This window comes from Gouania willdenowi, chromosome 18, assembly GCF_900634775.1.
Source record: "Gouania willdenowi chromosome 18, fGouWil2.1, whole genome shotgun sequence".
NCBI classification, from domain to species: domain Eukaryota; kingdom Metazoa; phylum Chordata; class Actinopteri; order Blenniiformes; family Gobiesocidae; genus Gouania; species Gouania willdenowi.
In genome coordinates this window covers 26,050,820-26,072,650 of record NC_041061.1, presented here as the reverse complement: position 1 = coordinate 26,072,650, position 21,831 = coordinate 26,050,820, and the positions used below count along the sequence as shown (strand labels likewise).

The 21,831-nt window shown below is 38.6% G+C and overlaps 1 protein-coding gene across 2 annotated transcripts in view; it reads right to left on the bottom strand.

Annotated features, from left to right (window-relative positions):
• Window positions 1-21,831, bottom strand: part of rap1gds1 (RAP1, GTP-GDP dissociation stimulator 1) — a 51,366-nt gene that overhangs the window by 9,966 nt on the left and 19,569 nt on the right. The window contains exons 5-10 of one of the 2 annotated variants that reach the window (XM_028474872.1): window positions 21,672-21,818; window positions 9,944-10,072; window positions 8,305-8,430; window positions 5,811-5,954; window positions 2,682-2,813; window positions 2,239-2,373 (exon numbers count right to left, since the gene is read on the bottom strand). In XM_028474872.1, coding sequence (XP_028330673.1) covers window positions 2,239-2,373; window positions 2,682-2,813; window positions 5,811-5,954; window positions 8,305-8,430; window positions 9,944-10,072; window positions 21,672-21,818 — 813 coding nt within the window. The remainder of the gene's footprint in view (window positions 1-2,238; window positions 2,374-2,681; window positions 2,814-5,810; window positions 5,955-8,304; window positions 8,431-9,943; window positions 10,073-21,671; window positions 21,819-21,831) is intronic. The other variant, XM_028474873.1, reaches the window with a different exon arrangement.

Below are 21,831 nucleotides of genomic sequence, written 5' to 3'. Positions count from 1 at the left end.
TTATAAAATAAAATTTAACTATGCATTAATGTTTCCTGATAATATTGTCTTTTTCCCAAATACCAGGGAGACTATAAATATGAATATTGTTTTTTTAATACATAAAATATGCTGTTTTTAAAGGGGCACCCTGACTTTTGCACACAACTATATATATATATATATATATATATATACACACACAGCGGGTTGCATAAGTATCCACACCCCTTAAACGTTTCAATATTTTGCCACGCTATGGTCCACAAACAATTATATTTAGTTTAAATTTTACGTGAAAGACACACACTAAGTGACACACAAGTGAAGTGAATTGAAATTTATATATGAAAATTTTTTTTTTTTTTTAAATAAAAAACTGGAAAGTGGGATGTGGAAAAACACCTACCCCTTTTAACTCTTAGTGCAACCAATTGCCTGGAGAAGTTGCATGATGATTTCTGAATGGCTACATGTTGACCTAATGACTAAATAGAGTCCACCTGTGTGTAATCTAATATCAGTTCAAATACAGCTGACCTGTGATGGTCTCAGAGAGATCAAGGAGACCACTAACCAGAGCTGTATCTAAAAAGCCTATGATGACCCTGGATGAACTGCAGAGGGTAACAGCTCAGGTGGGGAAACTGTCCACAGGTCAACTATTAGTCGTAGACTGACCGTGGCTCAGGTGGTAGTGGGTCGTCTTCTGATCGAGAGGTTGGGGGTTCGATCCCAGTACCCGACTATGTGTTGAAGTGTCCTTGGGCAAGACACTGAACCCTAAGTTGCTCATAGTGGTCGACTAGCGCCTTGCATGGCAGTCCTGTCCCACTGGTGTGTGAATGTGAGAGTGATTGGGTGAATGAGCTGATATGTAAAGCGCTTTGAGACTGCTTCAGTGTGGTGATAAAGCGCTATATAAAATCAAGTCCATTTACCATTTACCATTTAATATATAAGAATTCTCAACTGTGGCCTTTTTATTGTGTTAAAGCTCTTTTGGCAGCAAACACAGCTTCAGGTTTTCTCAGGTATGTTGATGAGTTTGGTTTGCCTGGTTCTGCTCTGGGACATTTTCTCATATTTTTACGTCTTTCAAAAAATGATCGGATTCAAGTGCACTCTTGTTATCATGTCGGTGAGCCTCTGGTATTTGTCGGCAGATTAACTGACCAAATGAACTGACCTCAGGTGAACTTTATTCATTTTAAGGAGAACCAATGGAAATGAGATGCACCTGGGCTTAAGTGAGAGTCAAGGCAAGCATATAAATACTGATTAGATCTTTTTATTTCTTATAACATTATAATAACTAGTACAGTGCCTGTTGAAAGTATGTATTCATGTGGGAGCTTAAGTAAAGTTGTCAATTATGGCTAAAGTTTGGATGTACAAAGAAGTGTACATACTAGTGTTATAAAGGGGTATATGTGCGGGTGCAAAGTAAAATAGTGTGCGCGATTTCCCTGGTTTAATTCTATGTTCATGCACATGATGAACTGAGAAATAAAGTTTGCACCAATGCTGCAGTTTAGGTAGAATCTGATAAAAGACACATACAATTGTACAAATTGCGTGCATGCTCAGGTAGCTACTCAAGCTCTTCAGCGATTAGCTCGAGCCGCACACGTGACCCTAGCTTGCCACTGTGATTGGCTCTGGCATGCACCGGAGTGGAGCTGTGCAGTGATTGGCTCTCGGCGCACATGTGGCCCTAGCTCGCCACTGTGATTGTCTCTGGGCGCACATGTGATCCTAGCTCGCCACTGTGATTGGCTCTTGCATGCACCGAAGCGGAGCTGTGCAGTGATTGGCTCTGGGCGCACATGTGACTCAAGTGGCTGTGCTTCGCTCACGGTAGACAAATTTTTGAAATGATCAATGATTAAACAAATGTGACGTCGCACAGCTATGTAGCAAGTATGAGCTCTTTCTGTCCTTGAAGACCAGAGATATTTGAGGCACAGACAGACACAGACAGAGATTCCTTGCTTTTATAGATAGATATCCAGATAAAATCTGAATGTAATTTAGTATTCTAAAACTAGAATATAACTGAAATAATCATCGTGACTAAAACTAGATTAAAATTTGCTGTTGAAATTAACACTGATACCAAGTCCAAAATGAGAATAAATGTTTTACCTGTACTGCTTTTAGTTAATCACAGCTTTGCATTCTGAATATTGTCATAGACCCCCCACAACCTCAGAATGAAAAGGGACTAAAGAAGATGGAAAAGCAAATAGAACTCACCTGGTATAGCGAGGTTCCGCAGAGCACTGAGTGCTGCGTGCTGAACTGTGACATTGCCTTCCTCAACATGTCGATTCAACAGCTCCAGTAGCCTCTGCACAATCCCAGTGTCCACCATGTGAATGCAGTTCCCATCTACAGCAAGATAAAGCATGGTCGCTGAATGGACTGTTGAACTGGGCCAGATTTTATAACAAGCACCATTAACTGGGCTGAACTTTATCTCTCAGACAAGCAAATCAAACATTTTCATTGAGTAAAAACTTTTGTGATACCTTGTTTTGAAAAAAGGAAGATGTTTGATTAAATTAGAATGTAATTAAACAGTCATAGCCAAATAAGCCAAACACAACCCAACCCAAACCACAGTGAATCACTTTGGTTTTATCTTTTGGTAATGGAGTTTAATTTTCCCTCTTATCTTAAGTGATAAAAAAACTCACCATTTCGTGCAAAGTTAGCAATGGCAAGAGCCCCAGCCAACTGTAGCTGATGATTGTGAGATGGTATCCAGGAGAGGACCCTTTGAAAAACACTGCCCTTCCCACCCTCAAACAGCTTCTGCATGGACTCATCTGCACAGAACAGACACAATACAGCATGGAAACAAACAAGGAAGAACAAATAATCAACTATGTGCTTTGTAAAGATGAACAGAAAAGAATAAAAACTGGGGTGACAGAAGCTTTCACTGTTTTTAAATACACTGAACAAAAATATAAACAACACTTTCTTTTTTGCTCCCATTTTTCATGAGCTGAACTCAAAGATCTAAAAAATTTTCTATATACACAAAAGACCTATTTCTCTCAAATACTGTTCACAAATCTGTGTTTGTGAACACTTCTCCTTTGCAGAGATAATCCATCCCATCTCACAGGTGTGGCATATCAAGATGCTGATTAGACAGCATGATTATTGCACAGGTTTGCCTTAGGCTAACCACAATAAAAGGCCACTCTATAAATGTTCAGTTTAATCACAACACAATGCCACAGATGTTGCATTTCGCATGCTGACTGCAGGAATGTCCACCAGAACTGTTGCCCCTGGATTGAACGTTCATTTCTCCACCATAAACTGTCTCCAAAGGCGTTTCAGAGAATTTGTCAGTACATCCAACCTGCCTCACAACCGTAGACCACGTGTAACCACAACAGCCCAGGACCTCCACATCCAGCATGTTCACCTCCATGATCGTCTGAGACCAGCTGCAACATTCGCTTTGCATAATCAAATACTTTCTGCACAACCTGACAGAAACCGTCTCAGGGAAGCTCATCTGCATGCTCTTCGTTCTCATCGGGGTCTCAACTTGACTGCAGTTCATCGTTATAACTGACTTGAGTAGGCAAATAATCACAATCAATGACGTCTGGCACGTTGGAGAGGTGTTCTCTTCACAAATGAATCCCGGTTTTCACTGTTCAGGGCAGGTGGCAGACAGCATGTGTGGTGTTGTGTGGGTGAGCAGTTTGCTGATGTCAACGTTGTGGATGGAGTGGCCCATGGTAGCGGTGGGGTTATGGTATGGGCAGTTTATGTTATCGCCAACGAACACAGGTGCATTTTATTGATGGCATTTTGAATGCACAGAGATACCGTGACGAGATCCTGAGGCCCATTGTTGTGCCATTGATCTGCAACCATCACTTCATGTTGCAGCATGATAATGCACGGCCCCATGTTGCAAGAACCTGTACACAATTTCTGGAAGCTGAAAACACCCCAGTTCTTGAATGGTCAGCATACTCACCAAACATGTCACCCATTGAGCATGTTTGGGATGCTCTGGATCGGCGTATACAACAGCGTGTTCCAGTTCCAGCCAATATCCAGCAACTTGGCACAGCCATTGACGAGGAGTGGACCAACATTCCACAGGCCACAATCAACAACCTGATCATCTCTATGTGAAGGAGAAGTGTTGCACTGGCTGAGGCAACTGGTGGTCACACCAGATACTGACTGGTTTCCCCCCCCTAATTTAATGTGGCTGCTCCTTCAGTTCCTGTAATTTTGCTCTTATCAGTCCATGGAAAACATCATCCAGCAGGTCTAAGCTCCTGAGTGTGTGAACCTTGTTCCACTGCTGTGTAAATTGTGCATCTGATCAGCTGATTCTGGCCTGACATCAACGTGACAAGAGTTTGATGTTAAAAACACGGAGAGCGGGGTGGTGTGTAGCTCAGTGGGTTGAGCGCCCGCCCCATGTACGGAGGCTGTAGTTCCTCACCTGCAGCCGGTCCCAGGTTCGATTCCCGGCTTGGGAACCTTTGCTGAGTGTCATTCCCTGCTCTCTCTGATCCCTTTCCTGTCGAGCAACTGTCATAAAGGCCACTAGAGCCCAAAAAATCCTTTAAAAAAAAAAAAAAAAAAAAAATACATGGAGAGAAAGACACAGGAGCTGACTGGAGCGGTGCGTCCGTAGGGACATCCATGGAGCTCCACGCACAGCGACCCTCTGCACCACAGCGGACACGCACGTACTGGACTCCAGGTGTCCGCTGTTTCTCTCCCTCACAAACACTTTACTCTGCATTTGAATTATTTTCTTAGACTAGAAAGGTTAACTGGAGCCTTTTATTCATCTCTGCTGTGTTTTGTGTATCGACATTCACTGCAGCAACGATCTCTGTGTGTGAGTTTGCACCTGCCTGTGGGTTGTACTATTTTCAGAGCACTTACAGATTTGATTAAATGCATTGCGTCCACTGCATTAATTTATTGCAATTTCCCCCTCTTATTTTTTTGGATCCCTTATGAGATCCGCCTACTTTACATATTCATCACAGAGGGCAACGCGCTAAATGGATTGTGGGCTCATTGTGATGAGCTGAACACGCGCAGTCCTGATTTCCTGGGGTTTGTACCTTATTAGCACGTGGAGTGACGTTTGCACACGTTTTAATACCTCAAAACCTTTAGTGAATCTGCCCCAAAGTGTGTTATTCAAATGAGTCCTGAGCCCTGACCAATGAGCAGAGTCAATTAAATTAGAATTCCATCCAAATGGATTTATCATGCTGATCTTTTCATAGATATTAATTTAGTAGCAGATACAAGCAACCAACTAAGTGATTGTGACACAACAAACAGCTGGGTAACACTCTATAGCAGCATATACAGCAGGTACACACCGACAGAAGCATTTAATGGAACTGTACTGATGTCGTCTATTTCAGTGTTTAACCATAGGGTTGTCAGCTATGGATTACCTCAACTGTCAATGTTTTTTCTGTTTTGTTTTATTGTACACATTTTAATGTCAGCGGTGTTAGATAGGATTTTATGCTCATGTATGAGTGAATCAATGATTTAAAATAAAAAAGTGGTTAAATATTAAATAATAATTTGTAACTGATAACCAGAGCCATAGACTTTGTTTTTCAGGTGCTTCTCATTTCTTTGTCCACTCTGACTGCTGCAGCTGTTTTCTATTGTGGTGGTGTGAATGATTTTTTTTTCTCAGATTGTAAATCATGGTGTCGTATTAAGGGTAACATTTTCTAATGTTTACAACAACAACATTTACAGGCTATAGACAATTGGATTTTAATCCGGGTTTCTACCTCCAAGTAGCAGGAGAACAATCAAATCAGAGGCAGTTTTGAGCTGGGCAATGTCCTCGTCCCGCTCTCCGTCCACAGTCTGAGCAACAACTTCCAACAGATGCTCCACCAGGCCCGCCTCCACCAGCTGCAGTTTAATTACATCTAGCAAGAGTAGAGGAATACATCATTCAGAGACCCATCTGAGCAGGAACAAAAGTAATATGAGAACATATTGAACCCTTTAAAAGCACGTGTCCAAGTAGAACTGCACAGTAGAATGGGATTCTCGAGAAAAATGATTATTTAAAATGTGTATATTATTATTATACATATGTATTATTTGCTAAATAAAACAAACTTCTACGATTTAGGATATCTACGATGAATAAAGCTTGACACACACAAGACCAGTTGTTTAATTTAACTCCTCTGCCCCGCCCCTCTCAAAGCTAAAGCTAGCCTGCAGGCCAACATGAGGAAAGTTGTCTATTCTCCCGTCTGGACTTAAGCGCTTGAAGGCAGGCTGAAGTCATTTTTTTGGGCTGTCTAGAAATCACGGAACATGGAGTTTTCCCAACGCTTGTAAATGTCATTGTAATCCGTGAAAATGATAAAGTTCACTTAATTGATAAACAATGTAACAGGTTGATTTGATCAGATCATTTATCAGACTATTGCACTGTGAGGATCGGCCGCATTCTGTCCGAGTCACTGTTAAAATCTCTCTCCTTGATCAGTGCTTCATCATCATCATCATCCATACACATTACATCATATTGTCGTCATCATCATCTGCCATTAATGTTTCACTTGTTATTTACTCTTGTAGTCTGAGCAAACTGTGGCTGTACATTGTACACAGTGTTAAAATAGTTTAATCAGTCTGACATCTGTCAGAGTTTATAACGAGCAGCAACACACACAGGCACAGGCACAGGCACAGGCACAGGCACAGGCACAGGCACAGACACAGACACAGACACAGACACAGACACAGACACAGACACAGACACAGACACAGAGAATGGGAGAATAGAGCCCTTGGTAAACAATCAAGGCCAGTCAAATGCTCTTATATGGGAACACCTTGGGTTTGATGATGAAGACCTAGAGCACACATACATCACGTGCAAGAAGTGTTTTGTTTTGAGCAAAAGTGAACATACTTCATTTTAGTATTTGAAAGATTTGATTTATGTTTACAGAATATATTATTTTACATTGTTTTGTACAAAAAATAAACAACTTTTTGGTTGACAATTAATCGTTTCAATAATCGGGACTCAATTATGACTAAAATAATCGTGATTAATATTTTTTCCATAATCAAGCAAGCCCTACTATGCGGTACATCATATAATTGTGAACAGATATAATGTACAATTGAAAGAAAAGGAGCTGATAATCAGTGTATGTTTTTGTCATTGGATTTTCATTTCAGAATAGGAAATTAAAAAACTAAATCAGTGGTTATTTGATTTTCATTTCAAAATGTCAAAAACATGATTATTAAGATTTTTTTTAAATCTGGGTCGAGAAGGGATAAACAAAACTTGGTAAGAGACCATGAAAATCAACCAAAATAAGAATGCGTATAAGCAGAGTGCCAAAATATGACTTGTAGCTTTTGGATCAAAAAAGGAACAGAAAAGGAAAATCAACTAGTTTTTAGAGTTTAGTTTATCCCTTTTTGACCCATGTCAAAAACAGATGCCTTTAATTTTCAAGTTTACATAAATGGACATCAGTTGGAGACAGAAAAAGCCCTTTGTAAAGCCATCTTCACCACTAGGAGCATCGTTCCTGTTCATTTTAGAAACATCAGGCATGCCCAATGGAATTTTTAAAATGAAGAATGTGAGAGCTACTCATTTGTGAGCCTTTTATGACATTATAATTAATTCTTTGTGGGGGTTTGAGCTATGTTCTTAAACTTCTTATCAGCTGATGAACAGCCAATTTCAATTAAATTATTTTCAATAAATTTCATGCTGCAAATTTTGGACTCTTTTTGTCCTATTTCTTCTTTTTGCATTTTGAAGTTCGACTTAGAACCTCCTTAAGATCCACCAGCCATTTAGAAACTATTCTTCAGACTTTGATCAGAGAGAGTATATAAGGTCTGTTTCATTTACTGTTTCATGTGCTGTGGGAATTTTGAAAAAATTTTGTTTACCTATTTTAGTTTTGGTAAATGAAATTCTAAGAAAACCTGATACTTCCGTTTGCTTACCTTTACTTACTTCACCCTACCCATAACCCATAGGGTATCAAGAGTGACTGTTTATTAAGAGCAGGTGTTTCAAATCTAATTGAGCCGCGATTTAATATCCCAAAATCCACATTTGCAAACTTTGTTAAATCCTTATGATTCTAACAAAAAATAAAATTGACGAAACAATAAAAAAAACTATAACAACTATGTGAAACACAACTGGACAAGAACCATTAGGAATTATGTAGCTTCAACCAGCAAAAAGCTAAAAGATTTACCAATGAAATGTAACATTACCATTTTCGGCAAGTGGAGCGAGAACTTCAAATATCATTTCCTTTTTTTCATGTTCGGTTTGCTTTTTGAACAGACGAACTAGCTCCTCAGCAATATCGGTGGAGGCAAACTGCTCTTTGCTGGACTCTACAAACACAGAGGGGAAAACAAGGCACCTTAAAATAATCTCCAAACACAAATATATATTCATATTTTGTAATTCTGATTTTTTTTTTTTTACATGTATATCATCTTCTCAAAGGTGATACAACTAACGTAATCCTACCAGCAAGAGGAGATTTACATTTCTGATAAAGTGATTGCATTAGGTTTCCAATTATATGACAATGGCCACAAAAAAATGACAGTTCATTCTTTCCATAAATCTTATCAAAGTCGTTCCAAAAAGGTTTCATTTTTTAAAAAAAACAATGAGTATAAAACCCATTTTTAATTTGATGAATATAATTTGGATCTGTTCCTTCTGTGGTATCAAAATAACAGATTAAGGAAATTATAACTTAAGTCCAAATGGTGTCAAACCCAATCACTGTGCTTCTTTATGTGGCGAAAAAACACAAATTACTGTCAGAATTAAGTAAAAACATTATGCATCCGTTTATGGGACTCCCCATCCCACAATGCACTGCGCAAAACATTGGAGACTGGATTCTCTTCCTGCTACATGTAGTGCTTTTTTAGGGAATTTTGAATACAGTCTAATTATTAATATAGTAAAATAATAATAATATTAAATAATGATTAATAAAATAATAATAATTAATATAGCTCTTCCATTCCAGATTTTAATAAATGAATAGAACTCCACTTATTGCAGAAACCCATTTGTGTGGGCTAGTTAAATAATTAAAATAATTGTATTATTAATTGTGAGGGTTTGTGTTGTGGATGACCTCCATCAGAATAGAAATAAGAAAATCATTAAACTCTTGATTGATGAGCAATTATATTTCCACTCCCTGAGAGAGGTGTGCTTTTATCAAACAAAATGGTTACTGCCATAGCTTTTGAATCAATAAATGATGCCATCATATATCCAACTTGCTCTCTTTGTAGCTTATAACACACTGTTTTTGCATTATTTTATTGTAAAAACTCAACATCTGTTAGTCATCTCTATAAAATACAAAGGCTCATTCAGCTTTTTTACATTATGCATCTTCTAGTTTGTTCCCAGTATTCCCTGTGTTATCAGAATAAAGTGAAAACACTTGTGAGCTAGAACTGGGACGATAACAAAATTTGCTGGAAGATAAATTGGCCCAAAAAAACCCAATATTATATTCAACAGTTGTTTGAGAGAAAATTAACCACTAATAATATAATAATATATAAGATACACAAAAATGTCAACAGAGTGTTTACGGTGGAGATTAAAAATAAAACCTTTCAAGTGGCAATTTCCATCTTTTCTTCTAACAAATGATCTTTGATTTATTGATCAATGAGACTTACAAAATATATATATATATATACTATGTATTTATTTATTTCTATAAAAAATAGTCATGTCCAGCAGCTTTAACATAGTGGCTATCAAAATCATTAACACTATATTCACTATGTATTGTAGATGGAGAACTTTTTTGCTCTAACACAGGTATTTAGATCAAACAGAAACCAAGAAGAACATACTCACCGAGCTCTGCCAAGTTTCCAAAGGCAATGAGACACATTTCTGTCAGAGCCGGGTTGTGATAATGGATGCCTAGAAGCTTTACCAAAGTGGGGATCACACCCATGCTGATCAGCTGCGCTTGCAAGGAGTCTGTAAAAAGGCACAAATAACGAAACAGAAAGAACATTTTGGATTTACAGAAAAGCACAGCTAATGTGACTGCAGAATAATTTATATGATATCTGTAAATATTCAGTGGCTACCAGTAAAAAAAAGCACTGAATACATCAGAATTTCTACTAAATTAAATATTTTGTCTACGGTGGAAGTTGCATACAACATTATATGAAATGTTTTAAAAAGTAACTAAACCCCACAACCACTTTTTTCTGCTGAAAACAATGCATTTTGGGTATAAAGTAGTGCTGTTGACAGATCCTAGACAAACTCTTGACATTTTGGTTAAAATGATTAAAATGTGTAAAAATGTAAAGGACTGCCTTTCTATGGGTTGAAACACATTTTGCTATTGTCTGAGAATGGTGGTTTGTGACTTTGTTGTGGCTTTTTACATCACTGTTGGCCCCGCCCCTCCTCTAAAAACTAGCACCTGTCAACTCTGCAATCTGTGGTGAGTGGGTTGGATTGACAAAACTGTGACTAGAAAGTTATAGTGAGTAATGAGTAGGTAATTAGTATAGCACAGATTGGTCTTTTTGCAATTTTATAGTAAAGACTGGGTGTGTCTTATCTGCTTCAGGAGCCATAATCAAGGCATTCTTTAAATTCCTTATCAGTGTCCTAAATTTGAAACACCGACACAAGCAAACCAATTTATCAAAATAAGAAAACATTGTATTAAATGAGAACACACGAGCAATGTGGGGCTACCAAAGACATCCATCCATTTTGAGACCCGCTTTGTCCTATTTCAGGGTCGCGGGGGTTTTCCGGTGCCTATCTCTGGCTCACACTGGGCGCTACGTGGGGGTACACCCTGAACAGGGTGCCAGTCCATCACAGGGCAACACAGACTGGATTGTGGGAGGAAGCCAGAGTAAGCGGAGGAAACCCACGCAGCACAGGGAGTACATGCAAACTCCACACAGAAAGGACCCAAGTGTCGACCCCAGGGCTTGAACCTAGGACCTTCTTGCTGTGAGGCGGACGAAACTGAAAGTTTGGTAAGAAGTCACTTCTTACTAACAATCAGCAGAGGGACACTCAGCTAAAGGCAAGATATACATTTATGGTTTTAAGTTAATTTAAGTGTTTGTATGCATAAAGGTGCAGTGCACAATGTTAGAAAACTAGCAAGATCTGGGCGAGCAAGACCTCGTCTAAGCTCCACCCCCATCCGTATGTTCCCGTTAGGGCTCCTTCCAAAGCCATGGTCCCACAAGCTTGAACATGCAAATATCTCGCAGGGGAGCCGAGAACATACGAAAAGGTAGGAACAGAGGGGGGCATGGGCAAGACAAGGCATGAAGGCATCCGATTGGTTCTTTCCATTTGGACCAAATAGCAGGGATTGGTCCAAGTTTTAAATAGGATTCCAGTTGCTACAGAGGTCTGAATACATAATTTATTGACTACTCTCAGGATGGAAGCACCAATTCACCCAGTATAACAAAAACAGGATTTAGATTTCTGAACATGACTGTAGAATACTTTTAAAGCTGCAAATTGTAAGTTTTTTTGGCTTTATTTGGTCAATATATTTTACCATGAAATTTATAAATTCATCATCATTTATATTGTCTCCTAAGATTAAGTGAATTTTAACATCAATGTTTTTTGTTTTGTTTTTTGAAATAATAAATAAATAACGTCAGTGTTTGAGTCTTTAACGGTTACCATAGTTTGAACAAAAACATTGCCTTTGGGACAAGTCACTAAAATTAACCTAATTGTTAAACAAGTGCTGAGATCCAAGGGAACATATTTTACTTTAAAGTTGGGGTATCATGTTTACTCAGGCACATAGTACCATTCTGTAGCAGAAAATGCAGCAAATAATCAATAATAACTAAAAGAAAGTTTACTTCTGTTTTTCTGTGTGCGGTATTTGGCTACTTTCTACAATGAGCAGAGTAGACCGATCGACATGCAGTTCTCTCAGGTGTTTGCTAATTGCGACTGTAACTGTTTTGACGGAGGTGCATCCTGCGTACATACATGAGTACAGACATAAGCCAGGGGTTTCTCACAAAATTATTTAAAATAAGTAAATTAAAAGCTAAATCTGCAGAGGCAGGTGCTGTCGGCTTAACTGAGGAAGAGAACATAGGAAGAGCCTCGTCCCCTCGAGCAAAACAGCAGGAAAATGGCTGCTGGCAGGAGATTCAAAGATTACTCAAAAATACGAGAATCAATCTGAGAAACACTGGAGGTATGTTTTTCAGGAGGAAAAGACACACTAACATGATATAAAGCTTGACAAAGTGATTATTACATTATCCCCCCCCCCCCCCAAAAAAAAACAAAACATTTTCAGCTTATTGTTGTAATGAGTATGAACTGGAGTCCCTGTCAAAAATGATTATTGTCAGATGTTTTATTCAATTGTCAGATGTTTTATTCAATTGTCAGCCCCTTCCTCAATTGCCTCTTATGTTCCTCCTCCTGTTTGTTACCAAAATTAGGTTTATCAGGCCAACAGAGTGGTATTTCATAAAGCGGGTTATGTTCAAACTCTGAGTATGTTCAGGCTCAAATGAGGGAAACTCTGAGTATCCCATTCCCAAAAGCGAGGTATGTTCTTCTCTGAGTATGTTACCATGGCAACACTGTCCGTGAACTAAACCTGGTCGCTGGCAGGTTTTATCAAAGAAACCCTGGGTTTCTACCTGGCTCCGCCCACCTGAACACCGTTTCTGAACACTTTAATTAACCTTAATACTCTTCTCTGAAACACATTAGTAACATCACACACCACAGACGTGTTCACATCATTACAAATGTGTTGCTTTACGTTTTTTTTTTTTGTGATAACAGTAGTTTTCTTTATAACATTGTGGATGTAGATCATTAAGTAAAAGTCAATGAGAGGTTGATCTGCATGAAAACATTTACTGACGTCTGCAGTAAAGTTCTCTGAATACAAACCTGTGGATAATATAAAGGAGATGATCATTTAAATAAATCCACTTTTAAGGCTTGATTGTTGTTTTATATTGTTATACAGTTAAATCTGTAGATCATGGGTCTGTGAAGGTATGATGGCACAGTGAATTGTGACGCTGCTCTTGGACGCGATGGGTCGCGGGTTCGCGTCACGCTTCAGTGTTTTTTTAGGACATTGAGATGACCCTGGCGTAGGGATGTAACGATTCACTCAACTCCCGATACGATTCGATTCACGATACTGGGTTCACGATACGATTCTCTCACGATTTATTTTACAAAATGGGACTGTAGACAAATTTTTTTTTTTTTGGGAAAAAAACTAGAAAATACTGTACTATTTTCCTTTTATTTTTCATTGTCAAAAGAATTCCTTGATAAACATTTCAAAACAATGCAATTTAACTAAAAATAAATCTTGAATGAAATAAATAAAGGAATAATACAAATGAAAATGAAGCCTATTAATTTAAATTCTGGTTCTATAATAAAAAATGCAAAACTGCATAATAGTTCTTTTTCTTTTAAAAGTGCAACTGAAAATGTATTTTGTGCCTTAACAATTGGACTTAAAAAAAAAAAAACCGTGATTACACTGATTTACATCATATTTGTTTGGACCAGCAGAGGGCGCTGTTAACACAGTGGTCGGTTGGCATGCAGATGTCTTGCAGTGAAGAAGAGAAGCTATGCTAGCAGACAGAGCTAATAGAAAAACGTGACTTTTACAGACATTCAAGTAATATTACAGATATTATTTAGGTGCTAAAGGGGTAATGAATCATTTATTAACATATTTAAGAGTAGAAGGCGGCCAGAAAGAAAGTATTAGCAGAGTCCGCCCGCCGCCTACACTTGTGGATAGCGCCCTCTGCTGGTTAAAAAAAGTACTGCGATTCAATTTTCAGAAAATCGATATCAACCGTGATACCTATGAATCGATTTTTAACTGCCTTACGATTAATCGTTACATCTCTACCCTGGCGACAATATTACATTAAAAATCAATATAATTGATTCAATATCAAGCAACTGTCACTGTCTTTATATCCAGTGTAACGGGAGGGCTCTCTATGCAGCCACATTTTATTCATATTATTCACTGCTCGTCACGTCACTGAAGAGATAAAGTGATAAAGCGACCAAAAAGTATGACTAATTACGGGTGATTTAAGCCACTATAATCACTGAAGACTGAACGCACCTTTAGAACAGGCTCATATTCCTCAAACAGCGGCTTATTTCACCCATTAGGGTGAATATATCACTCTCTTCCGTTTGGTTGTCATGGCAGTTTGAGTAATCTCCAATCCATTGATGATAGCTTTTTATTGCGCACGTGCACGTAAGTAACCCAAGGTTTACATACTCAGGGTTGATTAACCCACTTCATACCAGCTGTAATGGAATCAGATACCCAGAGTTTCCCATCACGGGGTATGTTGACCCAGAGTTTATGGATAGACTCAGAGTTTGTTAACCTTCCTTTAAGGAATACCCCTTTGGACCATACACCTTAAAATCCTAAAATCACTACAGTTGGATTGATCCCACCTCAAAGGCATTTACTTAGTAGTCCTGTAAAGCTCAAGACAAAGGAGACATCATTAACTTAACATTGACCTCATTCACTTGATTTAGCTGATGAAGTTGGCACCTTTGCAACACGAGGTATTCACTGGATGTTTTAGGCATCAACATGAAATGACTTGAGGAAATCTCACATTGATCTCACACAATGGAGTGTCAAGCCTTTCGGGAGAATCATAAAGCCTGCAGCGGAACATGCTGTGAAAGTTGTGGTAGGAATAAAGATCCACTACAAATGCATTTAATTGCATTCATGCCTCCAGACTGAACTTGAATTGGCTAAGAAGATGGTTGTTCACATTGCCCTCACTATAGACTGAAGCTTTCCAAGTGCTGACAGACCTGGTGGAGTCCACCATGTTGGAAAGCTAGCAAGGTCTCATCTGGCAACACCTACTCTAAGCACTTTGGAGTGTGGGTAAGGGTAAGACAGAGGGGAGCGTGGACAGGATGAGGCATGAAGGCATCCGACTGGTTCTCTCTGCTCTGACCAAATGGCAGGAGTTCCAGCAGCGTTAGAGGTCTGACTTTTTTATTCCCTTTTCTGAATACAAACTATATTGACGACTCTAAGGATGGAAGGACCAATTCATTCAGTTTAACAAAACTCTGCCTTTAAGAAGGCAATTCAGGACCAGTTTGACAGCTGTGATGATGATGATGCCAAAAATGAGGTTGCAGAACACCACAGGTGGAGAGAAGAGAGACTACATTGCTGATGTTCTTATGTTTACAGGCCTAACCCTTTTCCTTGTAGGAAAAAGGGCTCCTCTACAATTGTTAGCAGGTCTCCAATGAATAGCTATTGTGTTCACCTCAGATGTGACTCTGGGTCCTTTTTTGTTCACAGTATAATGCTGGATGGACCTCCCCCAATTACCATCCACCACTGCAACAGTACCCACTTGTGTTTTTTTAACTCCACCTGGAATGTAACTGCCACAGTAAAGTTTGGGAGGTTCAATACTCCAACCACACGGCTGTGCCCAGAGAGTGTTCAAATAGTCAAACACATAATCCAAAACTTTACTATACATTTTGTATGTTAGGCTAATCAACAGTTGCACAACACATATAGATATGTACTTCACACACAAATGGACTTGGCATCAGCAGGAATCATAAAAACACTACACTACATTAAGATGATATTCCAGTGGTTGTGTCGTGCACTGTGCTTCAGTAGCTTTCAGATGTTATGTATGGGATACATCTGGTCTAGCAATACAATGACCGACTGGCACCCTTCAATAGCAAACACATAAAGAAGATGTTAGTATTAATATCTCTAGGGAAAGAACGCTGGTTTTGGTTAAGGCATGCCAAACAAAAGACCTTGTAGAACTGACACAAGTAGGACATTTGAGGATGAGTCATTTCCTAAAACATCATACACACAAAGATAATTGGGTGATTTTGTTCTGATTTTCCCCGTCTGGGGAATGCAAATAAATTAATGCAGTGGATGCAATGCAATTTACGGTGACTGTTTCTGCGCTGAAAATAGTACGACCCCACAGGCAGGTACAAACTCGCACACAGATCATGTCTACAGTAAATGTTGACAAAATACACAGCAGAGATAAAAAAAAAGCTCCAGTTAACTTTTCTAGTACAGTATGGCAAAAAAGTATTGAGTCAGCCAACAATTGTGCAAGTACTCTCACTTAAAAAGTGTGATTTTTATCATAGATATACCTCAACTATTAGAGACAAAATGAGAAAAAAAATCCAGAAAATCACATTGTAGGATTTTTAATGAATTAATTGGTAAATCTCTCGGTAAAATAAGTATTTGGTCACCTACAAACAAGCAAGATTTCTGGCTCTCACAGACCTGTAACTTCTTTTTTAAGAGTCCTCCACTCGTTACCTGTATTAATGGCACCTGTTTGAAGTCGTTATCAGTATAAAAGACACCTGTCCACAACCTCAAACAGTCCAAACTCCACTATGGTCAAGACCAAAAAGCTGTCAAAGGACACCAGAAACAAAATTGTAGACCTGCACCAGGCTGGGAAGACTGAATCTGCAATAGGTGAGCAGCTTGGTGTGAAGAAATCAACTGTGGGGGCAATTATTAAAATGGAAGACATACAAGACCACTGATGATCTCCCTCGATCTGGGGCTCCGCGCATGATCTCACCCGTGGGGTCAAAATAATCACAAGGTGTGAGCAAAAATCCCAGAACAACACGGGGGGACCTAGTGAATGACCTGCAGAAAGCTGGGACAAAGTAACAAAGGCTACCATCAGTAACACATTACGCCACCAGGGACTCAAATCCTGCAGTGCCAGACATGTCCCCCTGCTTAAGCCAGTACATGTCCGGGCCCATCTGAAGTTTTCTAGAGAGCTTTTGGATGATCCAGAAGATGATTGGGCGAATGTCATATGGTCAGATGAAACCAAACCAAAACGGAACTTTTTGGTAAAAACTTAACTCGTGTTTGGAGGAGAAAGAACACCAAACCTACTGTAAAGCATGGGGGTGGTAACATCATACTTTGGGGCTGTTTCTCTGCAAAGGGACCAGGATGACTGATCCGTGTAAAGGAAAGAATAAATGGGGCCATGTATTGTGAGATTTTGAGTGAAAACCTCCTTCCATCAGCAAGGGCATTAAAGATAAAAAGTGGCTGGGTCTTTCAGCACAACAATGAGCCCAAACACACCGGCCAGGCAAAGAAGGAGTGACTTCGTAAGAAGCATTTCAAGGTCCTGGAGTGGCCTAGCCAGTCTCCAGATCTCAACCCCATAGAAAACAAAACATCACTGCTCTAGAGGAGATGTGCCTGGAGGAATGGGCCAAAATACCAGCAACAGTGTGTGTAGACTTACAGAAAACGTTTGACCTCTGTAATGTACCCTTTGTTGGCACTGACAAAGTATTGAGATTAACTTTTGATATTGACCAAAAACATTTTCCACCATAATTTGCAAATAAATTCCTGAAAAATCCTACAATGTGATTTTCTGAATTTCTTTTCTCTCATTTTGTCTCATAGTTGAAGTGTACCTATGATGAAACTTACAGGCCTCTTTCATCTTTTTAAGTGGGAGAATTTGCACAATTGGTGGCTGACTAAATACTTTTTGCTGTTATACTAGCATTATACTAGAAAACAATTAAAACAAATTAATTGCTTTATTTAAATTAATTTAAATAAAACAAGTCAATATTAACAGCCACTGAAAGAAAATGAAGTGTAAAGTGTGTGTGAGGAAGGGAAACAGATCCATGGATGTCACTCCTGACGCACCTAAGCTGTGTCTATAATCTGTGTATCATTTGTTCATTCATTTTTCAGTAACAAAAACACGAAAAACACACTCATTAAACTAAAAACGAACACCTTTATTCGTTTGCTCCATTACCGATTTGCAAAAGTACGTGACCCGGAAGTGAAGCGTTACACATTCAGAGATATCTTTAGCTCTGCAACACTTAGGTTAAAGCGAAAAGGACACGTTTCGGATGCACAGTTGGAAGCAGCAATCTTGTCATGCTGCACTGCCTTTAACGTCGGATGATAGTGCACTTCCAGGTCACGTACTTTGGCAAATCGGTAACAGAGAAAACGAATAAAGGTGTTCGTTTTCTGTTTTTCTGTACTGAAGCAAAAGAGCTTGAATTTGAAAAATTCCATTTTTTCATTTTGGTTTTGGAAAAATATCAAATAATGAGTGTTTTTTTCGTTTTTCATGTTTTTGTTACATAATGAAAAACGGATGAACGAATTATACACGAATTGTCTATATTCCTCTTCATGTTTTGACTCAAACTCTTGTCGCGTTGATGGCAAAGAGCGTCAGGCCAGAATCAGCTGACCAGCTGCGCAAAATAAAGCGATGGCACAAGGATCGAGTGTATGCATGACAAGCGCTAATCAGGAGCTCAGACCTGCTGGATGGATGATGTTTTCAATGAACCGATAAGAACAAAGTTGGAGGAACTGAAGGAGCAGCCAAAAATTAGAGGGAAAAATAACATTGGGTTATAAAGTTAATTAAGCAGCACTTTTATTTGTTTGTTTTGTTTTCTACATTATTGAATGTTTGTGCAGCAGACAAAGAAGTCCATCTGCCTCCAATTTAACTTCTTCAAAGGTCATTTTGTGCTTCTATGCACTCACCTCTCCATGTTGAACGAACAAAATGTTCATTTAAATCAGGCGGTCTCAACCATGTCTATACGCGCACCTATTTGTGCTGCAATCTCAGTGAATCAACAAGTGATCTATTTTTATAAGCTCTGCTCATTGACAGCAGCTGTACAGAACCTCAGTCTGTGATGTCACATGTTGACATTCTGCCTGCACCCACTCATGTAATGGCTACAACAAAAGTTGGGAGAAAGCGACACAGTCCCATTTTAATTTTTTTGAGTATGACCGTGTCATGTGCGATGGCCTGGCGCCCCATGACAGCTGGAGATAGACACCAGCAGACCCCCGCCACCGTGAAAAGGAGCAAGCAAGTTGGAAAATGTCTGGATGAGTGAGTCAACAATAAAAGTAGTGAAGCAGGTGATTTTGACTCTTATTACTTTTTTTAAATGGTATATTTTCTTTTTGATATGAATTTTGAGAAGTGCACTTGACAAATACCACTATTTACAAAAAACTAAAACTAATAAAAACTAAAATAAAACTAAGCATTTTCTAAAAAACTAAAACAAATAGCAAAAAGAAATAAGATCTTGTTTGATCACACAAGATTTCAGTCTTGGAGGACGAGCAGTGGTAGGACAGAATGGTTCTGTGTGTGTGAACTGTGCTGAGATTAAACAGGAGGATCAAAACTGTTCTATGTCTGATTTGTTTTATTTTCATGTGTGGGCTCTGTAACAGATAAATCAAATAAGAAAATCCTTATGCGCGTACTCCACTTAAAAGAGAGGAGCAGAAGAGGCAGCTTATTGATAAAATAAGGGTGAGAGGAGAAGCAGAAAATAATGGGGGGATGATTTGAAGAACAGACATATATAAATGTATGTATAAAAGACATGGACGAACAAAGAGGTTTTGTGTGCCGAGAAAAAACACCAACCACTAAGAAGAGATTATAGAATAGGAGAAGGCCAAGCCAAAGCCCAGGAGAATGACTAAAGAATGAACATCCTTCTGTTTATCTACACACTGCTCAAGCATGTTTATGAAGAATCCAAGCTGTACACCAGCCTGTGGGAACCTAAGGACTCAGACAGGTGTGTCCCCACCCTAGGCTGAAAGAGACAGACCTCCTGCCAGGTCTCTCATATCAGGTCTATCTCTCCAACTCCAAAAAGAAAAGTATATCAACTGACTGACCAGGAATGCTAATTGAGACCCTCAGGCTGCTCATCGAGAAACTACAAGAACTAATCACATCACATCTCGTTGCATATTCTGTGAGGCAGAGCAAGTGAGCTCATTATATTTTAGCAGTTCACAAAAAAGCAAAGTCAAATTGTGTTTAAGGATGTCCCGATACAACTTTTTCAGTTCCGATATGATACCGATATTGCGGCCTTGAATGTTGGCCGATACTGATATCGTTCCGATACAATATCAGCATGAATCATAAATACTTTTATTACTTATTTTGTAGTGTGGAATGTTAGAAAAACCTTGATCAAGTGATGTTACTCAAACAGAAAACAATAGTCAGCAACAGCAGGTATGAGAAAAACTGACCCATTTATTATGAACCAATTGGTTACATACATTTTAACCTTCAACATAATATCTACAGTATTCTACAATTGAATAAATATAATATATATCGGAGATTCTATATGCAGTCAGATAAAATCCCATATTAGTTTTCTGGCTGATATTGAACCGCTATCAATATCGGATCGGGACACCCATAATTGTGTTGTTTTTTTTTTTTACTGAAAGAAAGTCAGATCAATCCATATATTATCTGTGTCAAGTCTCTTTAGGCCAATTAACTAAACTAAAAACAAAAAGTCAGACATTTTGAATTAGCTTATTTTTGTAAATCATAAAAGGCTGTTTAGCAGATCTGCAAAGTAGGAAAATGTAGGTATAAGATCTGGAAAAAGTAGGGTAGGCATATAATACCAGAGACCCAGTGGATCGATGAACCAGTTAGACATTATTATAGTAGGATAACCACAGAAGTAGTTAATCAAAAGCAAAGGTGACAGCAACAAAATAATTCCATGATCAGTAAGAGGAAAAGGAAGGCTGAAATCAATGTTTTTTTCCTATAGTAATATGAACACTGTCCCTTCTTTTGTGAAGACGTCCATGCAGCTCTGAGCATGAAGGAGGCTCCTCTTTCTCTGTCCCTATCAGAGCCAACGATGAATCGCTCATGCCACCAGCATCATCACTGTCTCTCTCACTCTATACTCCTCTATATGCCTTGTCTGCACCTGCTTCACATTCAGAAGGTGCATTGTTGCTTATAAAAAATACACAAACTACCATATACTGCACAGAGTCTCCATGTTTAAAACTGAGGAATAAGACTATTCCAAATTTGGCCTTATCGTACTTCTAAATTAAAAGCAACATAGTCCAATTGTATATTGTGATAGGATAAAGCATTTTCCTTTCACAAACCATCTAATGGTATTATGTTTTAAATGCGTAATTACACAGAAAATGTCACAGCCATAAGTTTAATAGCTATAAATGGAAAAGTCTCTTTAGTATCTCGCCCTTGAGATTTGGGTAGTTTACCTGGAAGGACTAAAAGATTCTGAGTAAAAAGTGATACATCAATTGTCCAACTGTCACATCAAATATGAGTTCTAATACAAGAGGAGCCCATTATTAATATTAACCTATGGTGGCATGGATTATTCTAACATATAATATACAGATGGCTGTTAAGTATGCAGCTAGGGCAAATTACTTTAGGAATGAAGTTTGAATAAACTGACATAACTGTAGTTTAAAGGAAGAAAATAGAAAACAGAAGATACAAGACAGGATTTGATTAACCCCATCAATTAGTTGAAAAATAGGAAATCAAGTTAAGAGGAGTAGTTCTTGGGATAAAATTGCCATTACCATCATCATTGCTAAAGTTCATCAGCATGCCACAAAAGACAGTCAAGAGCTTCTCATTTTCCAGGTCAGTATTTTGGTAGATGGAGTTAATGTGTTCAGCTACTATCTGAGCTCCTCCTGCCAGGTCAACTGCTCTCCTGCCCTCATCTGAAAAACAAAA